Raw genomic sequence first — 20318 nt, forward strand, 5'->3', positions numbered from 1 at the left:
TTTTTCCATTGTGCGTTGGGTGACTTTCCGCGCGGAGTGAGCAATAGCGGTTAAGTTTGTATGTGTTGTCGCGTCTTTAATAGTAAATATTAAACGATCACCTGACGTGGGTGATCGATTGTTTGCTTTCCGCGTGATGCGAACAATAGCACTTTGTTGCTTCATTTGTAGTCAATATTGAGCAATCACCTGACGAGGGTGGTTGGTTGTTTGCTTTCCGCGTGAAGCGAACAACATCACTGCAGTTTGCACGGCATACTGCTGCAACTCCAAAAGGTCATATTACTTATCGAAGTGAATCCTGACCCAACGATACCTGCCCTACTAACAATCACTCCTTCCTGCAGCTTTTGGTGGAGACGTGCGGTAAACGCCAACTTTCACATAACAAAGGTTGCTATTAACATTCCTTTACTCTTCCAACCTGACTGCAAGGACGTGGCCGGCGCCGTTATTGTACTGTTAAAGAGAGCCTCTGAAGCGTGCACAGTGAGAATGTTGACCACTCCCAGTCAATTATTCAGTTGATTCATTGTGCAACTGTCATTGGTTCGAGTCAATCACGGAGTAGCAACCATAGATATGTGCAGTCAGTCTAAGCTAAGCTAAGCTAAGCTATTTTTTCCATTGTGCGTTGGGGATAGCGCCAGTGCTATACAGTATGACCCATAAAAAAATGCGAAATTCCATTTTTTGCGGTATTTGATAATTTTTAATGAAATAATCCTAATGAATCAAACTTTTTTGGATTAGGATACAATAAGGAGGTCATTGTCATACAGGATCTCTAATTTTTTTTTGTCAAAATATTCATTGGTTACGTATATGGGATACCTTATAATTGTTAACAATTTCTAAATAAAATCAAGTTTTCCTCTAATTTTCAGAGCGAAATGAGCTAAGATTAAAACTTTTAAACACATGAAAACCATGAAGAAATATGTACTCTTTAATACGCCCATACGAACAATATTTTAAAAATAATTTCAAATGTTTAGAAAACTAAAACTAAAAAATGTGCTACATATTAAAAACCACATTTAAGATAAATTAATAAAAAACTTAACACTGAACATTTTTCAAAACAATTTTTTGTCGATGAAGGCATATAAACCTACCTTTATGATAGGTACACATACCAAGTACTTAAAAACAATTTCATGCTTAAAACATAATATTTTCTAAAAATTATCATTTATCAAATAATTAAATTTTCAGAAAATGTCTCTTAATTTATAAGTTAATATTTTTTTCGTTCTTGTCCGACGAACCAACGAACTCCTAAAGACCTGATCCAGCCATAAAAGTACTATTTTGAAAATAAAATTTGATTGAATGTGATTGAAAGCAATTGAAAGAAAATTATATCCTTGAAAAACGGCCTCTGGCGCGTGGACGATTTCGACTTCCATATGTTAAACGTTATATTTCCAAAGGTATGTGTATGAAATCAGTCTATGTTCCTTTGCCATTATCAGATAAGTGGTTCTACTATACTATCCAATAGATACATGCAAGATTAATCAGTTCGAAGACAGCATGTTGTGCAATGTTATTTCCAAAAAGTAATTTGCTGTTGGTCATGATCATTCCTTCTTCAGATTCCGTGGGTGAAAAATCTTTTAAAAATAGCTTCATAGACTTGACATGGCTAAGGCTTGACATAACACTAAGGCCAGATATATCCGCCGGAGGGAAAATGCTATTTTTTATTAAAACTACATAGACACAATGTAAAAACTAGTGTTAAAGTGGGCAACGAAGCCTATTCCGTCCAAACATTGGTCTTTTTTAGAGATGAAATTTAAAGTATGATGGGTTTAGCCTTGACAAATAAGCTGTCACGTAGCCTCAACAGAAAACCCTTAAAAAAGGAAAAGTGCTGCTGCTGATAGTATTGACTTGTTTTGGGTAGTCACTTTTTTTTCGTTTTTTAAAGTTTTTTCGTTTAAAAAGTGTTTGGAATTAGGGAACGTTCAAAAATTATGTCCAATATTTGGGGGAAGGGGGGGGGGGGGCTTGAAAAGTGTGACAGTACGTGTATTGGGTATAGGGAAACTGCGTGACAGAGGGGGAAGGGGGGTTCTAGAAATCCCGAAAAACGATGGACGTAATTTTTGAATCTCCACAGGGGATAGACAAAAGGATCGGGACAGGCAAAATTATCACTTTTCGAAAAATGGTCAACTAGCTGTAACTTTTCGAAAAGTGCATAAAAAATCTTAATTTTTACTGTGTTGTTCAACTAGCTGTCTACCTATGATCAAAATTAAGGAAAGATCGGGCTATTCTACATGAAGTAGAAACGATTTTTATAAAAGGTATAATTATCCGATAGCCAACTTTGAACTGTTATATCTCCGGATTCAATGAACCAAATTCAATGAAATTTTGAGCACTTATGACTTATATAATGACTTTAGAAAAACGTATGGCCTAACTTAAAATTGATTGAAACATAAATCATCATTCAGGAAGTTGTTCCAAAGATTTAACAATATTTTTGAAATTCATTTCAAAGAAATCAATCGACCTTGCTACGGGCTGTGATACAACGGATCCTGCTACTCAAGAAGTTTTGTCTAAATCTATTTATTGTACAAAGTATAAATAAAATAAAATGAAACCTACCTTAAAACGCTAAACCTACACCTTCGGCTTCTTGGGCAATGACCCGAACGCAGATATAACGGTGCCCTTGGTTCCGGTTGCCGTCGCCGTCAGCGTTTGAGCTATGATTCCCGCCGGCTTGAGCGCCGTGGCCGTGCCAATGGCTCCCGGAGCAGCACCCAGCACTCCCGGTTGGTCCCACTTGGATTTGCGCTTTTTCGAATCGTCCGGATCCATCTTTTTGACGCCAACCTGGATTTCGGTCTTGGCACTTTCCTTTCGGGCCTTTTCCACTTTTTCCATTTCCAGCTTTTGTGCCTTGGCTAGCTCTTCATAGTAGGACTCCTTACCCCATTGGGAGGGATCGAAAATTTCCGGCGAATAGTTTGTCCCGAGTTCGTTTATGTCGCAGAATTGAATCAGCTTCTCGTAAATGCTTGGATTGCGGAATTCTTTGCGCTCCTGAATGATTTTATTCGTGTCCATGTTGGAGTTGCGCATCTTTTCGTACAGGATCGCAATCTTCTCCTGCAGTTCGAGTGAGCATTTCCCCTTCGGTTCCGGAGGCAAACTAAATCCATACAATTTGGATCGATCGATCTTTTTGGGTGAAGCGGAAGTTTCCGCCACGGGGATTTCATCGTCGGAAATGTCCATGCGTTCCTGATCCCGATGTGGCGAGAGATTTTCGTCATCGGAGACTACCGTGTCGTCGAAGTAGCTAACCAAGCGAAGTGCTTTCTGCCGCGACGAGGAAGATTCATTGGATCCGCTGGCTGCTGTTGTGACCGGTGCAGCTGGTTTCGACACGGCCACTGCTGCAACGGGAGGAGTGACGGACGATTCCGATACATCGCGCATTGGAGTCTGCGGTCGGGATCGTGCGCGATTCTGTAATTTAGAAGGAAATTGTAACTGAACTAGGTGTAAACAAATAAAATGATTAATACCAACCTGCGAGGAGGAGCTTTCACCGTCCGAAACCATCGATCCATCGTCCGATTTGTTGTCGTCTTCATTCTCTGAATCGGTGTAGGTGGCCGTCAACGATGCCAAGGCTGAGTTTTTGGCACTCATTGCGACAAAACGTGGAAATACAGAGCTGTTATTTAAACTTTTTATCAAAATTAGCCAAAATTATTCCAAGTGGTATCAAAAAAATGCGATTCAAAACTTGCACGGTGGATCACTGACTGACGTTTGCTTGTTTTGGTCGAACCCGCTCGAATTTTTCGAGCGCCATAACAGTGGCGCCGTATTAAAGAGGTGCCAAATTGGGTCCACAAACACCGAGCGAAAATCGTTTTCGTCGAGTTGCAGTTCGTTCAGATCGGCGAAAGGGAAAAGGGAAAAGTAACGCACAAATTTATGAGCCATTTTACGAGACGTTTCGGATCAGCTGATCGCTAATTTCATGAATGAAAATTTGACAGGAGGTCGCGCCCGAGATCACAAGTAGTCATGGTAATCAGAAGTAATCATGGTAATCAGAAGTAATTATTAGTAATCCGAGGTAATCAATGGTAATCAGATGTAATCAATGATTATCTATGGTAATCAAAAGTAATCACAAGTAATCATGGTAATCAGGAATAATCATTAGTAATCCGAGGTAATCAACGGTAATCAGATGAAATCAATGATAATCCATGGTAATCAAAAGTAATCAAGGTAATCACAAGTAATCATGGTAATCAGAAGTAATCATGGTAATCAGAAGTAATCATTAGTAATACGAGGTAATCAATGGTAATCAGATGTAATCAATGATAATCCATGATAATCAAAAGTAATCAAGGTAATCCTTGAGGTAATCACAAGTAATGGTAATCAGATTAATCAGAGTAATCAAAAAATAATCATGTAATCAATTGTAATCAGGCCCGGATTTAAGGGGGGGGCAAAGGGGGTAAGTGCCCCGGGCCCCCCGATGAAGGGGGCCCCCCAAGAATCCGAAATACAATTTATATTTTTCAACGAAACCATATGAAATTCACGTGAATGAGCGTTCATATTTTATACAAAGTCCCTATAGCCACAGCTGTTAAGGTGTGGATATTCAGCATGACTATACTAACCCAAGTACACACACTTGTCACGGAAGAGTCACGGCGGCGCAGGTTTTTGTTGCGCAGAAGTCACTGTGACTTACTTCCAACAAATAAATACTTGCTTGCTAGAAGTAAGTCACAGTGACTTTTGCGTAACAAAAACCTGCGCTGCCGTGACTCTTCTGTGACAAGTGTGTTACTTGGGAAGGGTGACGCGTTCAATTCCCGATCGTTTCAAGAACTTTTCGTAAAGGAAAATCCTTGACTTCCTTACTAAAAGAGTGTCTTCGTGTCTGCCACACGGTATGCACATACGAAATGGTCATTGACAAAGGAAACTCTTGTTAATAACAGTTCCACAGTTACTGTGGAAGTGCTCATGAAACGCTAAGGTATCTAAACTATTTTTGGTCATTTATCTGGATCTTCTCTTAAAAATAATTCGAAATCAAAAGTTTCATAATTTTTGGTGCAGTATTTGAAAATATGCGATTTTCTCTAAAAACCCTTGAAAGTTTTTATCGAGTGGAAACACTTTTCCGTGACTTCAAGTTGCTACAAAAAGTGTCTCTAAGCAGAGTGCAAGAAAGATTAAGCTTTTAAGTAATTGTAAATCAATATAAATTTTAATAGTTTCACAAATTTATCTATTATTTCACAATGGTTATACCACAGACGAATTTATACAGACGTAAGAGTGCGGTACAAACCACTAAAAATTTTCGGTACCATGTTTTCTTCTTTTTCCTTATGCAGAAGTTCACCGAGGGAGCTAGTGATTACCATTTTGCGATGGTTTTTTACGCATCGGTTCACCCCTATCACAAGATTTTGACAGCTTTTCGCCGCCTTCGCCGTCTTTCGCCGCGCCTTCGCCGCACAAAAACTCGTTTTGTTTTTGTTTTGGCGTTTACGTATTTATTAGTGCGCGGTCCGAAAGTGGAATCTGTTTCGGTCGTTTCGGTGGATGCAATCCGTTGTGACGGTTCTTGAAGGATGAATTCCTCAATGACAAGAATGTGATGATTCTCACCGGATGTGCTCACAAGGGATTGTTGAAAATCATAGGCGGGGTATGGAGCAAACGATTCGGTAAGTTGATTATGATATCGGATTTGCATCATTATGCCACTCAAACGAAAATGTTTTTGTTGCAGGCTTATTTAATCGTAGCTGGATTCAACAAGCGCGAGAACCGATACTACGCTGAGCTGGAACCGGAAGTTTATGGAGACGTCAAGTTCTTGCAGGAAGGAGAGGAAGATTTAAGTTCCACCGAGGATCATTTGTGCAAAAAGCAACCATAAAACGAGTGCTCGTCATAGCTTCCGATCGAGGTTCGGACATTTACGCAGATGGAGTCTGAAATTCTACTCTACAGAAGCACACTGCCACTTAACTGCGATTTGCATTCATGCAAGGACATCCTGGCCCTTTACGGTACCATCGATACTGGTCTAATTCTGGATGCAGTGAGGGATTTAGTGTCCCATATTCGGGACCAACCAACTGGGGCTGTGCTGTTGAGGAGAATCGCAAGCTTTATTAGTGCATCATCAATTTGCTGCACATTTTGGCGACATTAAAGGGCTTCAGGATTTTCGTCGGCTTCCCGGTAGGTGGAACTGTTACAAGCGTAAATAATTTAATGGGGTCTGGTACGTTTGGCATAAGGCCGTTTGGCATAATGCCATTTGGCATAAGGACGTTTGGCATAATGGACATTTAGCATAAAGTACGTTTGGCATAAAATGATTTCAGTAAAAAGTGAACTACATACTTAACGTAAAAGAAGGATAGGGTGGGGCGGGGCAAGATGGGTCACCTAAGGATGGATCACCATAACTTTGTAAATACAAATCGTATTGGTTTGTATTCGTCCGCTACTCTTCAATACACTAGTTAGCTATGCTAAAAGCCGATAAAAAGTTCATTAAATACAAATAATGATGTTGAACAAACAGTTTTAAAAAGTGATCGATTTTGCGCCGTGAAAAAAAGGCGGGGCAAGATGGGTCACCTTTTAAGTAATTCACATTTTCTCAACGAAAAACGTCAAAATATAAGATTCGGTCCACATTCATATATGCTCCATATCCATACTGAGTAAACAAGAGCTACTAGTAAACATTTTATAAATTTATTTGGAATATAAAAAACTTTACGAATTGAGTGGTCCTAAGGCGACTTAAAAATCGATGTTTTCACTAAAAAATTATCATAATTTTATGTAATAATTTTGAGCGCTCATTCCGCTTGATTGAAGTCATTAATGAGATAGTCTTGTAATAAAAAATAAATAACTTTTGAATGCTCCAAAAATACGTTCAAAATTGAAGGTGACCCATCTTGCCCCGCGGCCGTTTATATGGAGATTATATGGAATGTATCGCATAAGAAAAATGGCGAAAAACCATTTTATTTTTTATTTCTAATGAGAGTGAATAATTTTTCAATCAATGTCGTTTCTCGATCTTTGAGCCGCATCTCCTTGGTGAACAGACGCTCGGGACATACCTCCTCAATCTATAGCTAAAGTTAGAACGACAACAGCGCCCAGGCTGCACTACCAGCTAAGCACACAACTCTTAGCTGGCGGTCTTGTCATCACTTGACCCGTGGAAACATGAGGTAGGAACTTGTGAGGACCAGAGCTATATTGGACGTTCTTCTTATCGGCTCACCGTTTTGCAGCCAAATTTATGATCAAGACTAGTAATTAGACTTTTTAGTAACGTCTTAGCCCTTTTTTCTAACTCTACGTTCCTACTGCACCATGGTGTAGTGATATACCTACCTCTCTCTGTTTTGGTTAATTCAGGCTTCAAAGGCTTTTTTGCCTGACTACTGTCTTCGTATTTTCAATTAAAAGTCTTATCAGCAAGGCTAACAAACCCTTTCAATTCTTTATAGTAAATGACTTGATTAATATTCCAGCTACAAACACAAGTTTGAACAAACCGTTTTTAAATTCATTCCAGCTGTTCCTGCCAACCATCGCTGATAACTCTCCGGGGAGTAAACATGCTGCTTGACGACCATCATTTCTTGGGGAACTACCTCCATCGCTAAATAAAGTGTCGTCACAGAGAAAGAGACGTAACAATTAGAACAAATTTCATAGAAAACATCGTTACGAAAACACAACCGCCAAATACTAATCGTACTGTAATTGGCCGGACCACCACTAGGTGGCGGTAGGCAAACAGGAACAGAAACGATACCAGCGAAGCGTGCCAACTACCGAATGTTGGAATCAACCGTTAAAAAGGTTTACGTTGTGGAAGGGGGGCGAATAGAGTGTGACGTGTGTTACTCTGTGGTGTCGTTTTAGCTCTGATGTAATAATAGTCATATGTATGTTGATTATTTTAGAATATTCGATAAATAAAACGTATTGTCGGGGTGAGTGGGGGAGGGGGGGGGGGGAGTTTGGTTGATGGTGTTGGTTAGAGGTTGCAAAAATTCCGAAAAACTCATGCGTATAAACTACTTAAAATACCATAAATGACTCTAGCTTCTATGTCTCGTTTTAGGCGCCATTGTTTCCAAAGATTCTTTGAATTGCAGCAAAAATATGGCGTATAAAGTTGCCAATGCCGAAGGCTATAAGAATTACATCTAACTCGTTGCGCCACGTCCTTTTTGAACAAAAAAACACCACGTCTGGTGGTATGAAGTATTTTTTTTCCAACTGATCTTTAACCATGAAAAAACTCTGGAATTGTTCCAGAAGTCCAGACTAATAGAACTAATTACGTTCGCCACGACCTCCTACTTTGCCTACCTTTACCAAAAGTATCTAAATTCGTTGATGAGGTTTAGACAGATTTGTTGGTTCACTAAGTCCTCCCAAATTCCATAGTGATGCTAAAGTTATCGATCTTTGATACTGACCACCTTAATCAAAAATATCTGAATTTGTTGCAGAGGTTTAGACAGATTTGTTGGTTCACTAAGTCCTCTCAAAGTCCATAGTGATGATACGGACCACCTTAACAAAAAATGTCTAAATTCGTTGCAAAGGTTTAGACAGATTTGTTGGTTCACCAAGTCCTCCCAGATTGCATGATGATGCAAGAAACTTACTTTTGAAACAGTTAATTTCTGCAGCAGTTCCAAAGGACCGAAAAGATTAGTTCTATCTAGGTTCACCAAGTCCTCCCGAATTGCATGGTGATGCAAGAAACATACTTTTAAAACAATTAACTTCTGCAGCAGTTCTAAAGGTCCAAAAAGATTAGTTCTTTCTAGGTTCACTAAGTCCTCTCGAATTGCATGGTGATGCAAGAAACTTACTTTTGGAACAGTTCACTTCTGGAACTGTACCAAATGTCCAAGAAGATTAATTTTATCTAGGTTCACCAGGTCCTCCCGAATTGCATGGTGATGCAAGAAACTTACTTTTGAAACAGTTCACTTCTATAGCAGTTCTAAAGGTCCAAAAAGATTAGTTCTATCTAGGTTCACCAAGTCCTCCCGAATTGCATGGTGATGCAAGAAACTTACTTTTGGAACAGTTCACTTCTGGAACTGTACCAAATGTCCAAGAAGATTAATTTTATCTAGGTTCACCAGGTCCTCCCGAATTGCATGGTGATGCAAGAAACTTACTTTTGAAACAGTTCACTTCTGTAGCAGTTCTAAAGGTCCAAAAAGATTAGTTCTTTCTAGGTTCACTAAGTCCTCTCGAATTGCATGGTGATGCAAGAAACTTACTTTTGAAACAGTTCACTTCTGCAGCAGTTCCAAAGGTCCGAAAAGATTTGCTCTATCTAGATTCACCAAGTCCTCCCGAATTGCATGGTGATGCAAGAAACATACTTTTAAAACAATTCACTTCTGTAGCAGTTCTAAAGGTCCAAAAAGATTAGTTCTATCTAGGTTCACCAAGTCCTCCCGAATTGCATGGTGATGCAAGAAACTTACTTTTGGAACAGTTCACTTCTGGAACTGTACCAAATGTCCAAGAAGATTAATTTTATCTAGGTTCACCAGGTCCTCCCGAATTGCATGGTGATGCAAGAAACATACTTTTGAAACAGTTCATTTCTGCAGCAGTTCCAAAGGTCCAAAAAGATTAGTTCTATCTAGGTTCACCAGGTCCTCTCGAATTGCATGGTGATGCAAGAAACATACTTTTGAAACAGTTCATTTCTGCAGCAGTTCCAAAGGTCCAAAAAGATTAGTTCTATCTAGGTTCACCAAGTCCTCCCGAATTGCATGGTGATGCAAGAAACATACTTTTGAAAGCAGTTCTAAAGGTCCAAAAAGATTAGTTCTTTCTAGGTTCACCAGGTCCTCTCGAATTGCATGGTGATGCAAGAAACATACTTTTGAAACAGTTCATTTCTGCAGCAGTTCCAAAGGTCCAAAAAGATTAGTTCTATCTAGGTTCACCAAGTCCTCCCGAATTGCATGGTGATGCAAGAAACATACTTTTGAAAGCAGTTCTAAAGGTCCAAAAAGATTAGTTCTATCTAGGTTCACCAAGTCCTCCCGAATTGCATGGTGATGCAAGAAACATACTTTTAAAACAATTCACTTCTGTAGCAGTTCTAAAGGTCCAAAAAGATTAGTTCTATCTAGGTTCACCAAGTCCTCCCGAATTGCATGGTGATGCAAGAAACTTACTTTTGGAACAGTTTACTTCTGGAACTGTACCAAATGTCCAAGAAGATTAATTTTATCTAGGTTCACCAGGTCCTCCCGAATTGCATGGTGATGCAAGAAACATACTTTTGAAACAGTTCACTTCTGCAGCAGTTCTAAAGGTCCAAAAAGATTAGTTCTTTCTAGGTTCACCAGGTCCTCTCGAATTGCATGGTGATGCAAGAAACATACTTTTGAAACAGTTCATTTCTGCAGCAGTTCCAAAGGTCCAAAAAGATTAGTTCTATCTAGGTTCACCAAGTCCTCCCGAATTGCATGGTGATGCAAGAAACTTACTTTTGAAACAGTTCACTTCTGCAGCAGTTCCAAAGGTCCGAAAAGATTTGCTCTATCTAGATTCACCAAGTCCTCCCGAATTGCATGGTGATGCAAGAAACATACTTTTAAAACAATTCACTTCTGTAGCAGTTCTAAAGGTCCAAAAAGATTAGTTCTATCTAGGTTCACCAAGTCCTCCCGAATTGCATGGTGATGCAAGAAACATACTTTTAAAACAATTAACTTCTGCAGCAGTTCTAAAGGTCCAAAAAGATTAGTTCTTTCTAGGTTCACTAAGTCCTCTCGAATTGCATGGTGATGCAAGAAACTTACTTTTGGAACAGTTCACTTCTGGAACTGTACCAAATGTCCAAGAAGATTAATTTTATCTAGGTTCACCAGGTCCTCCCGAATTGCATGGTGATGCAAGAAACTTACTTTTGAAACAGTTCACTTCTGTAGCAGTTCTAAAGGTCCAAAAAGATTAGTTCTATCTAGGTTCACCAAGTCCTCCCGAATTGCATGGTGATGCAAGAAACTTACTTTTGGAACAGTTCACTTCTGGAACTGTACCAAATGTCCAAGAAGATTAATTTTATCTAGGTTCACCAGGTCCTCCCGAATTGCATGGTGATGCAAGAAACTTACTTTTGAAACAGTTCACTTCTGTAGCAGTTCTAAATGTCCAAAAAGATTAGTTCTTTCTAGGTTCACTAAGTCCTCTCGAATTGCATGGTGATGCAAGAAACTTACTTTTGGAACAGTTCACTTGTGGAACTGTACCAAATGTCCAAGAAGATTAATTTTATCTAGGTTCACCAGGTCCTCCTGAATTGCATGGTGATGCAAGAAACTTACTTTTGAAACAGTTCACTTCTGTAGCAGTTCTAAAGGTCCAAAAAGATTAGTTCTTTCTAGGTTCACTAAGTCCTCTCGAATTGCATGGTGATGCAAGAAACTTACTTTTGGAACAGTTCACTTCTGGAACTGTACCAAATGTCCAAGAAGATTAATTTTATCTAGGTTCACCAGGTCCTCCCGAATTGCATGGTGATGCAAGAAACTTACTTTTGAAACAGTTCACTTCTGTAGCAGTTCTAAATGTCCAAAAAGATTAGTTCTTTCTAGGTTCACTAAGTCCTCTCGAATTGCATGGTGATGCAAGAAACTTACTTTTGGAACAGTTCACTTGTGGAACTGTACCAAATGTCCAAGAAGATTAATTTTATCTAGGTTCACCAGGTCCTCCCGAATTGCATGGTGATGCAAGAAACTTACTTTTGGAACAGTTCACTTCTGTAGCAGTTCTAAAGGTCCAAAAAGATTAGTTCTATCTAGGTGCACCAAGTCCTCCCGAATTGCATGGTGATGCAAGAAACGTACTTTTGAAACAGTTCACTTCTGCAGCAGTTCCAAAGGTCCGAAAAGATTTGCTCTATCTAGATTCACCAAGTCCTCCCGAATTGCATGGTGATGCAAGAAACATACTTTTAAAACAATTCACTTCTGTAGCAGTTCTAAAGGTCCAAAAAGATTAGTTCTATCTAGGTTCACCAAGTCCTCCCGAATTGCATGGTGATGCAAGAAACTTACTTTTGGAACAGTTCACTTGTGGAACTGTACCAAATGTCCAAGAAGATTAATTTTATCTAGGTTCACCAGGTCCTCCCGAATTGCATGGTGATGCAAGAAACATACTTTTGAAACAGTTCACTTCTGCAGCAGTTCTAAAGGTCCAAAAAGATTAGTTCTTTCTAGGTTCACCAGGTCCTCTCGAATTGCATGGTGATGCAAGAAACATACTTTTGAAACAGTTCATTTCTGCAGCAGTTCCAAAGGTCCAAAAAGATTAGTTCTATCTAGGTTCACCAAGTCCTCCCGAATTGCATGGTGATGCAAGAAACTTACTTTTGAAACAGTTCACTTCTGCAGCAGTTCCAAAGGTCCGAAAAGATTTGCTCTATCTAGATTCACCAAGTCCTCCCGAATTGCATGGTGATGCAAGAAACATACTTTTAAAACAATTAACTTCTGCAGCAGTTCTAAAGGTCCAAAAAGATTAGTTCTTTCTAGGTTCACTAAGTCCTCTCGAATTGCATGGTGATGCAAGAAACTTACTTTTGGAACAGTTCACTTCTGGAACTGTACCAAATGTCCAAGAAGATTAATTTTATCTAGGTTCACCAAGTCCTCCCGAATTGCATGGTGGTGATGCAAGAAACTTACTTTTGGAACAGTTCAATTCTTGAGTTTTATCTAGGTTTTCCTCCCGAATTGCATGGTGATGCAAGAATCCTTTCCGATTCTGGAGCTGTTACAGATGTCCCAGAAGATTGAATATAATACGGTTCATCAGGTCCTCCTGAATTGCATGGCGATGCAAGGACAGTTTATTTAAAACAGTTCACCAAAGGTCCAAAAAGGTTAGTTCTATCTAGGTTCTCCAGATCCTCCCGAATTGCATGGTGATGCGAGAATCTTTTGTTTTTTTTTTAACAGTTCACTTCTGGATATGTCCCAGAAGATTGGATATAAAACGGTTCAGCATTTACGAGCATTTTTTTTATTCAAAGAATTTATAGTGCTATTCAAAACATTGAAAAAAGTCGTGAGCGGGAAGAGATTAACAAAAAACTTCTGGAATTTTCGATATTCGAGTCGAGCTGCGTTACGTCAATCCATTTGTAAAATGAGCACAAATCATAACACATGCTAAAGTTCAAATTCATAAACTGCGTAGGTAGTTGCTTCCGAAACTACCTAGCATCACTTCATGTGAATCACTTCTCGAAACTCATCGAAATCCCGCCGGGAGACGAGATTCGGTTCTTTGGCAGCCTCGAACCGCTGCGCCGACGATTAGATCTGGCTGATTTTGCTCCAGGCCCAAAGGATCCGGCTGTCGGAAGCCTTTCCAAATTCCAGTTGCTTCTCGGCTCCCTTCGGATCGGTCTGCACACTCACTCACCCTCAGGGAATGTAAAACCGCTTAGTTTCCGCCCGTCGAAACGCTCGAAGCCGCTTCCGAGCACTTTGGCGCCGTCGATCAGCTCGTGGATTGAGACCTTGCTAAAGAAGCCGGACCGGAACCCGCCGAACAGCGGAAGCATGTTTTGATGGATGGGTTTGGTGAGCTTGCTGCACAGGATGTTTTATTTTTCGAATAGTAGGCCGCAAACTTCCAGGCCACCCACAACGATGATGTGCAACGCGTGGACGATTTTCTGCTTTTCACCCTGGATGCGTATGAAAAAAAAGTGAAATTCGTTGAGAAATCGGAGAAATAAGATATATGCAAACTTGCCCTCCTACGATGTCTTACCTTAGCCGAAATTTCTTCAACAATTTCCCTCCTGGACGTCCTTCGCCGTTAGCTTCGCTCAAAAACATCTTCCGAATGCATTTGCTTTGATCGGCCGTTACATCCACCGGCATGAAAAACCAATCGTTTGGATTATTATTCAGCGGTCGTTTGTCGCACAGCGCCGTATCAGTCGCTTCGAATATTCCCACGCTGGCCTTGTCAACCAAGTTGCCAACACACAACGCGTAATCCGGCACTCAATTCGCGAATCCATCCGTCGGCGAGAAGCGCGTTTTGTGGTCCAACTTGCACTGCCGCCACAGCGTTTCCTGGACCACTTTTCGGTCGATCCGGTTTTAAGATTGACGAAGCCTCCTCAAACGTTGTCGATTAGGATTAGACCCCTTCAGTCCCTGGATCTGTCGGCGGGCCAAGTCCGGAATTCTACCCCAACCGGCTCGTATAAATTTTTGATGTTCCGTGGCAAAAAGCAAAAACTTTCAATGTTTATATACAAAGTTGTTGACAAGTCGCTTGACAGTTCGCTCAATTCGCCCGTTCAAGGGGCTCACCAAAGTGCTCGATTACACAAAACAAGAGGGGCGTGCGAAAGGATGAAAACGAAAGTGGTACCGAAAAAAATGATTACTGCTCCGTCTGTATTGTTCGTGCAGCTGAAAATCGGAATTTTTGACACGCGAAAATCGATTTTTCTCCTAAACCGTGTGTCGGACGTACGTCGGGCACAGTGCGCTGGATAGAGGGCCAGATCCGCTGTCCAGCGCACTACGTCCGACGTTAGGTTTTACATATGGATTTTGAGAAAATTCGATTGTCGGGTGTGGGGAAACTTCGGGTTTCAACCGCGACGACAATATCTTCGTTTGTGGTTATACCACAAACGAAGATACAGACGGAGCAGTAATCGTTTTTTTCGGTCGCACCTACTTTCGCAAGCCCCTCTTTTTGTCTGTAATTGCTTTGCTTTGGCTAACCCCTTGAACGGGCGAAATGAGCGAACTGTCAAGCGACTTGTCAATTTGTTTGTTTACAGTGTTCTGCTTTTTGCTATCTTGTGTTGTTTATTGGTTACGTTTTGGGAATATTTTCTTTCCGGATAGCGTTGCGGCTTCCGTGGAGTAGGTTACGGCGCAAACGAACCGGTTGGGAGCGCAACTGATGGTATGCGACTGAGGGTTCTCCGGAAGAACGGCGGTCAGTGATTTGACCATAAGGAAACGCTGTTTTAAAGGTGAGAACGGGGGTGGGAATATCTCATCGGGACTCAATTGAATTGTTTAAAATTATTTTCGTTTTCAGGCGTTTGATCAGTACAAGGCTTGTTGTGCTTTCTGACCAAATCCTTCGGAATAGTGTCCATCGTAAAGCTAACTTCCAGCCCAGCCACTCTTAAGTCGGCCAACTCGGAGTGATATTTAGTTTACCAAAATCGGTTGAGCAGGGATTCGCTGTTGGCAAGGTATCTGATCTCGATCAATCAAATTCTGAGGTAAAACAAGCACTGCGATCATGAAATCACCCATCTGGTGGCCCCGAAGCGGATGAAGTTGATAAAGGCTCTGAGCTTCATGCGGGGTGATCTGTCAGGCAAGGCACACTTCGACATGGGACCCGATCCGAGCGACGACCGAGCTGATGAACGAATTTTCCACATCGAGGATGGCTTCCCGGTCAATACCGGCCAGCTTCACGAGGAACCCGGAATCGGTCACGGAAGAGGCGATACGCAGCATATTCGAACCGTATGGACCGGTCAAAAGCGTCCGGATCTACACCAGTCAGGATAGCAACCAGTATGACAATGACGGTGTGGAGGAAGCAGCGGCGTCCCGCGGACGAGGTCGGGGAGGTTATCGTCGGTATAATAAAAAAGATCGAATCATCCGGTACGGATTTATCGCGTACGAGGATGCTGCCAAATGCTTGCAGGATAAATTCAAGCTCAAGCAGCGATGCTTCGTGGCTCCCGCCGATAGCTGGCATCAAGAGGATTACCTCAAGAAGAAGCAGGAAACGGATCAGGGTGACAAGAAACCAAACGATTGCTGCAATGAAGCAGTAGCCAGAACATCCAATGGACCATCAGTGCCACCGAAAGACACATCCACCGAAGCGGATCTCAACAGTAGTGTCAAAGCGGAAAGCGTCCATTCTACAGAGGAAGCGTATTCGGAAGGTATGAACCTTCTGCAGTTGAATGATGACTGCTTGCTTCTGATTTGCGGCTATCTGGAGCTGCTTGATCTGTTGGCGCTGGTCTACCGGCAGGATTTCGATGAGTTTATTGAGAAATGCGCCGATAATGAGTGACACTAGCTGTAAGGTTTTTTAGGAAGCAAAATACGCAGTTCTTGAATTTTAGGATTTATTATGATTTTGTAGTTCGATTAACCCTTTATAAGGCCGAGAATACTAAACGAGGTGTTAACGCAAACTATTATGGAAATGAGGCCGAATCAGACCGAGAAAACTAGAATAGATGTCAACGCATACTCAGGCTTATTCTGCGCGGCGTGTGAGGTGAGACGGACGGTTTCGTCTCACGTGACGTGAGACGACTAATCACGTTTATTCTGCGTGTCGTACGACACGCGACGACAATTCTCACCTCGTTGTCACGCGACTCTTGTCGCTCGATTCTGATTGTCGTCTCGAGTGAGGTGAGAGCTTCATTTTCGATGTGAGAAACAGAATGAACAAAAACAAATGCGATGTTCATTTGTAGAACTGTCAAACCGGCGGTGCACCGAGAAAGCACTTTGATTATGGCTTATTTCAAAAGTACAATTTTCATTTTCTTTTAATTTCGTCAATTTTTAACACTTTTTATAATAAACACGAAGTATTAACCTTATAATATAAAGTGTACTAGGTATTAATAATAAGAATAATATACTACAGCTGCTTAAAATGTGTTGTTTTTATCATTTCGGTGATGCAAACTTTTCCAACGTTCGGCCCTTATGTAAAATTTCTCGATTGCCTTATGTTGATTTTCCTGCTGCTGAACATAGCAGAAACTTTCTGTGAAAAAATAAGTTGTACCGTAGGAATTATGTAGAATTCCGGTATTACAACCGGAAAAGGCAAGCGCTGGTTGTGGCAGAAGTCTCTGATAATTGCTGCGGAACTGTTATTATGTGGTAAGTTTTTCAGAGTGCGCAGAATTTTCGCTTTTCTATACATATGATTGTTTTTCTCTTTCAGATACATATTTGCAATCGCTTCAAAACGCCGAAAGTGATGGAATGAAGTGCACCCGCGGCACAAATTTCTTGTGTGTATCCGGCGGACAAAAGTAGTAATACACCACAAGATCCTGGTGAACCAGATTAGTGCAGAATATGCCGTAAAAGGCGGATACGGCCACCCAAGATTATCAGTGAATTTTGAAGCGAAGCAGATTGATGTCAATGGTGTTAATTCTGACAGTTAGGTGCCCACGTCCAGTTGCCGTTCGCGTTCCAAAGATGTGCTGAAGTGATACGCTACTTCCGGGCGGTGGAATGGCCAAACAAACGAGTGTGACAAATATTGTTATGAACGTGTCTTTCCTTAGCTTTATTTGAGGTGCGTGACTTTTAACATATTTCTGAAGAAATCTACTCATTTTCCGGTATGAACTTCCTGTGCCTATTGACTAATGTATACATAATGTTAATGTGAAATTGGAACTATCGAAGAAAAAACATCTAAACGACTGTGTTGTAGAAACCCTCGCTTTTCTCTAAGAACTCCAAATAAAAAAAAGATACAAAAAAGAAAAGCCATTCCTTTTTAAATTATAGGTCCTTCACCGTGATACCTTATTGCTACAAACTAACTCCACTCTAGCGCCGAGCGTATAGTAGACCACCATCTACGTCGATGTTCCTCCAGTTTTTACGAAAGTGTAGGATTCCCAGGTCTTCTATAGCCGCGTGCAGTCAGCGCGTTCGCGGCCATCCACGAAATCGCCGACCTCTATCTGGTTCCTGCTGCATGTTGAGAAGCTCCTCCGGGAATTCCTCCAGAAGTTCCTTCGGAAATTCCCTCAGGATTTCCTCCGTAAATTCCTACAGGAGTTTCTCCGGGAATTTCTACAGGAGTTCCTAAGAGGATTCTCCCTGGTATGCTTAACAGAAGTCCTCAAGGAGTTCCTCCGGAAATTCCTTCAGGAGTTCCTCCGGAATTTAGCAAGAAGTTCTTTCGGGAATTATTTCAGGAGTTCCTCCGAGAAATCCTGAAAGAATTTCCGGAGGAACTCCTGTAAAGATTCCCGAAAAAACTCATTCTTGTAGGAATTCTTTGAAGAAATTTCAGAGGAACTTATGGATGATCCCTACAGAAGCACCTGTATGAGTTCGCGAAAAAAAATCTGCTAAATTCTTTGAAGGTACTCCCAGAATAATTCCTGGAGGGATTCCCGGAAGAATTCTTAGAGAAATTCCTGGAGATTTCCTGAAGTCACCCCTGGAAGAGTTTCCGGAGGTACTGCAGAAGGAATTCCAGGAAGAATACCTGGAAGAATTCCCGGAGAAATTCCCGCAGGAACTCCTGGAGGAATTCCAGAGAAAACTCTTTAGAGGAACATCTGCAGAGATTGCCGGATGAACTTCATAAAGAATTCCCAGAGGAACTCTTTGTGGACTTTCCGAGCTCACGAAAGAATTCTCAATAAAACTCATGCAAGAATTTCCACAAGACCTCATGGATAAAAATTCCCGGAAAAAAGTCCTGCAAGAATTCTTGGAGGAACTCCTGGAAAACTTCTCGGAGGAAATCCTGGAAGAATTCTCGGAGGAAGGCCTGAATGAATTCCCGGAGATATTCCTGAAACAATTCCCGAGAAAACTCCTGCAGAAATCACCAGAGGAAATCCTGGAAGAACTACCGGAGCAACTCCTGGAAGAATTACCGGAGAAACTCCTGCAAAACTCCTGGAGGAACTTCTGCAGAAATCTCCGGGAGATCTCCTGGAAAAAACCCTAAAAGCATTCCCGGAAAACTCTTGGGTGAGTTCCCGGTGGAACTCCTACAAGAATTCCTTAAATCATTCCTGGAAGAATTTTCGAAGAAACTCCCGAAGGAATTCCTGGAAGGAGAAATTTCCCCGGAGTAATTCTCCGGAAATTTTTCAAGATGTTCCTCCGGGAATTCCTCAAATAGTTCTTCCAGGTTTTCTGAAATTTCTTCAGAATTCTTGGAAATTTCAGCAGGAGTTCCTCCGGATATTCCTCCTGGAGTACTTTCAGAAATTCCTCCAGGAGTTCCTCAGGAAATTCCTCCAGGAGTTCCTCCGAAAATTGCTTCAGGAGTTGCTCCGGGAATCCCTGCAAGAGTTTTTCCGGGAATTCGTACAGCAATTTCTTTAAGTAATTTCTCCGGGATTAAGTAATTTCTCCGAAAATTCTTGTAGAAACCTCCGCAGGAAATCCTGGATGAATTCTCGGACAAACTCCTGGAAGAATTCCTAGAGAAATTCCTGGAAGAATTCTTGAAGAAATTCTTTGAAGAAATCTCGCATAAACTTATGGATAATCCCTACAGGAACTCCTGCAAGAGTTCCCGAAGAAATTTCTGCGGAAATTTCATGCAGGAGAAAGTCTTGGAAGAATTCTTGGAGAAATTCCTGGAGAACTCCTGAAGTCACCCCTTGAAGGATATTTTCCTAGAATACCTGGAAGAATTCCCGGAGAAATTCCCACAGGAACTCCTGAAGGAATTCCAGAGAAAACTCTTAAAGGAACATCTGCAGAGATTGCCGGAGGAACTTCATGAAGAATTCCCTGAGAAGCTCTTTGTTGAATTTCCGGAAGAATTCCCAGATTAGCTCCTGAATGAATTATCAAAAAAAAAATCCTGCAGGAATCTTCACAGAAACGCCTGGAAAAAATCCCGGAGGAAGTCCTGTAAGAATTCTCGGAGGAACTTCTGAAAGAATTCTTGGAGGAAGGCCTGAAAGAAATCCCGGAGATATTCCTGAAAGAATTCCCGAGAAAACTCCTGCATCATCAGACGAAATCCTGGAAGAATTGCGGAGCAACTCCTGGAAGAATTACCGGAGGAACTCCTGCAGAAGCCTTCGGGAGATGTCCTGGAAAAACCACTGAAAGTATTCCTGGAAAAAATCTTGGGAGAATTCCTGGTGGAACTCATGCATGAATACCTAAAGTCATTCCTGGAAGGAATTCCCGGAGAAATTCCTGAAAAAAAACTCTTAGAGAAACATTTGCAGGGATTGTCAGATGAATTCCTGGATTAACTTTTGGAAAGTTTCCGAAGGAACTCCTGCAAGAATTCTTGGAGATATTCTTGGAAGAATTTCCTAGGAAACTTCTGCAGAAATCCCCGGAGGAATTCCTGAAAGAATTACCGGAGGAACTCCTGCATAATTCCTGAAGGATGTCCTGAAGAAACTT

At 41.2% G+C, this 20318-nt stretch overlaps 1 protein-coding gene, 2 long non-coding RNA genes and 1 pseudogene across 3 annotated transcripts; 3 read left to right on the top strand and 1 right to left on the bottom strand.

The window, feature by feature from the left end:
- Positions 1-2576: 2576 nt before the first annotated feature.
- Positions 2577-3809, bottom strand: LOC109411105 (SAP30-binding protein). The gene is made up of 2 exons (XM_019684551.3): positions 3565-3809; positions 2577-3501 (listed from the first exon to the last, which is right to left on the bottom strand). Exons 1-2 carry the CDS (start codon positions 3685-3687, stop codon positions 2647-2649), a joined length of 978 nt encoding a protein of 325 aa, XP_019540096.3. The 5' UTR covers positions 3688-3809; the 3' UTR covers positions 2577-2646.
- A 1519-nt stretch (positions 3810-5328) lies between these two features.
- LOC109414956 (uncharacterized) lies at positions 5329-7889 on the top strand. Its single transcript, XR_009997045.1, has 3 exons — positions 5329-5753; positions 5819-6276; positions 7643-7889. It is a non-coding gene; the product is annotated as an uncharacterized LOC109414956 (long non-coding RNA).
- A 7569-nt stretch (positions 7890-15458) lies between these two features.
- Positions 15459-16377, top strand: LOC115258153 (uncharacterized; annotated as a pseudogene).
- Positions 16378-16482: 105 nt separating this feature from the next.
- Positions 16483-19018, top strand: LOC109401960 (uncharacterized). Its single transcript, XR_002128071.4, has 2 exons — positions 16483-17060; positions 17125-19018. It is a non-coding gene; the product is annotated as an uncharacterized LOC109401960 (long non-coding RNA).
- The last annotated feature ends 1300 nt before the right edge of the window (positions 19019-20318 follow it).

This window comes from Aedes albopictus, chromosome 2, assembly GCF_035046485.1.
Source record: "Aedes albopictus strain Foshan chromosome 2, AalbF5, whole genome shotgun sequence".
Taxonomy (NCBI): Eukaryota; Metazoa; Arthropoda; class Insecta; order Diptera; family Culicidae; genus Aedes; species Aedes albopictus.

What these genes read in the sequence shown, in the direction of transcription:
- LOC109411105 (XM_019684551.3), bottom strand. Translation starts at nt 3,687, where the DNA reads ATGAGTGCCAAAAACTCAGCCTTGGCATCGTTGACGGCCACCTACACC. An exon ending in GTGAAAGCTCCTCCTCGCAG is followed by an intron (nt 3,502 to 3,564) that starts GTTGGTATTAAT and finishes TCTAAATTACAG; the next exon opens with AATCGCGCACGATCCCGACC.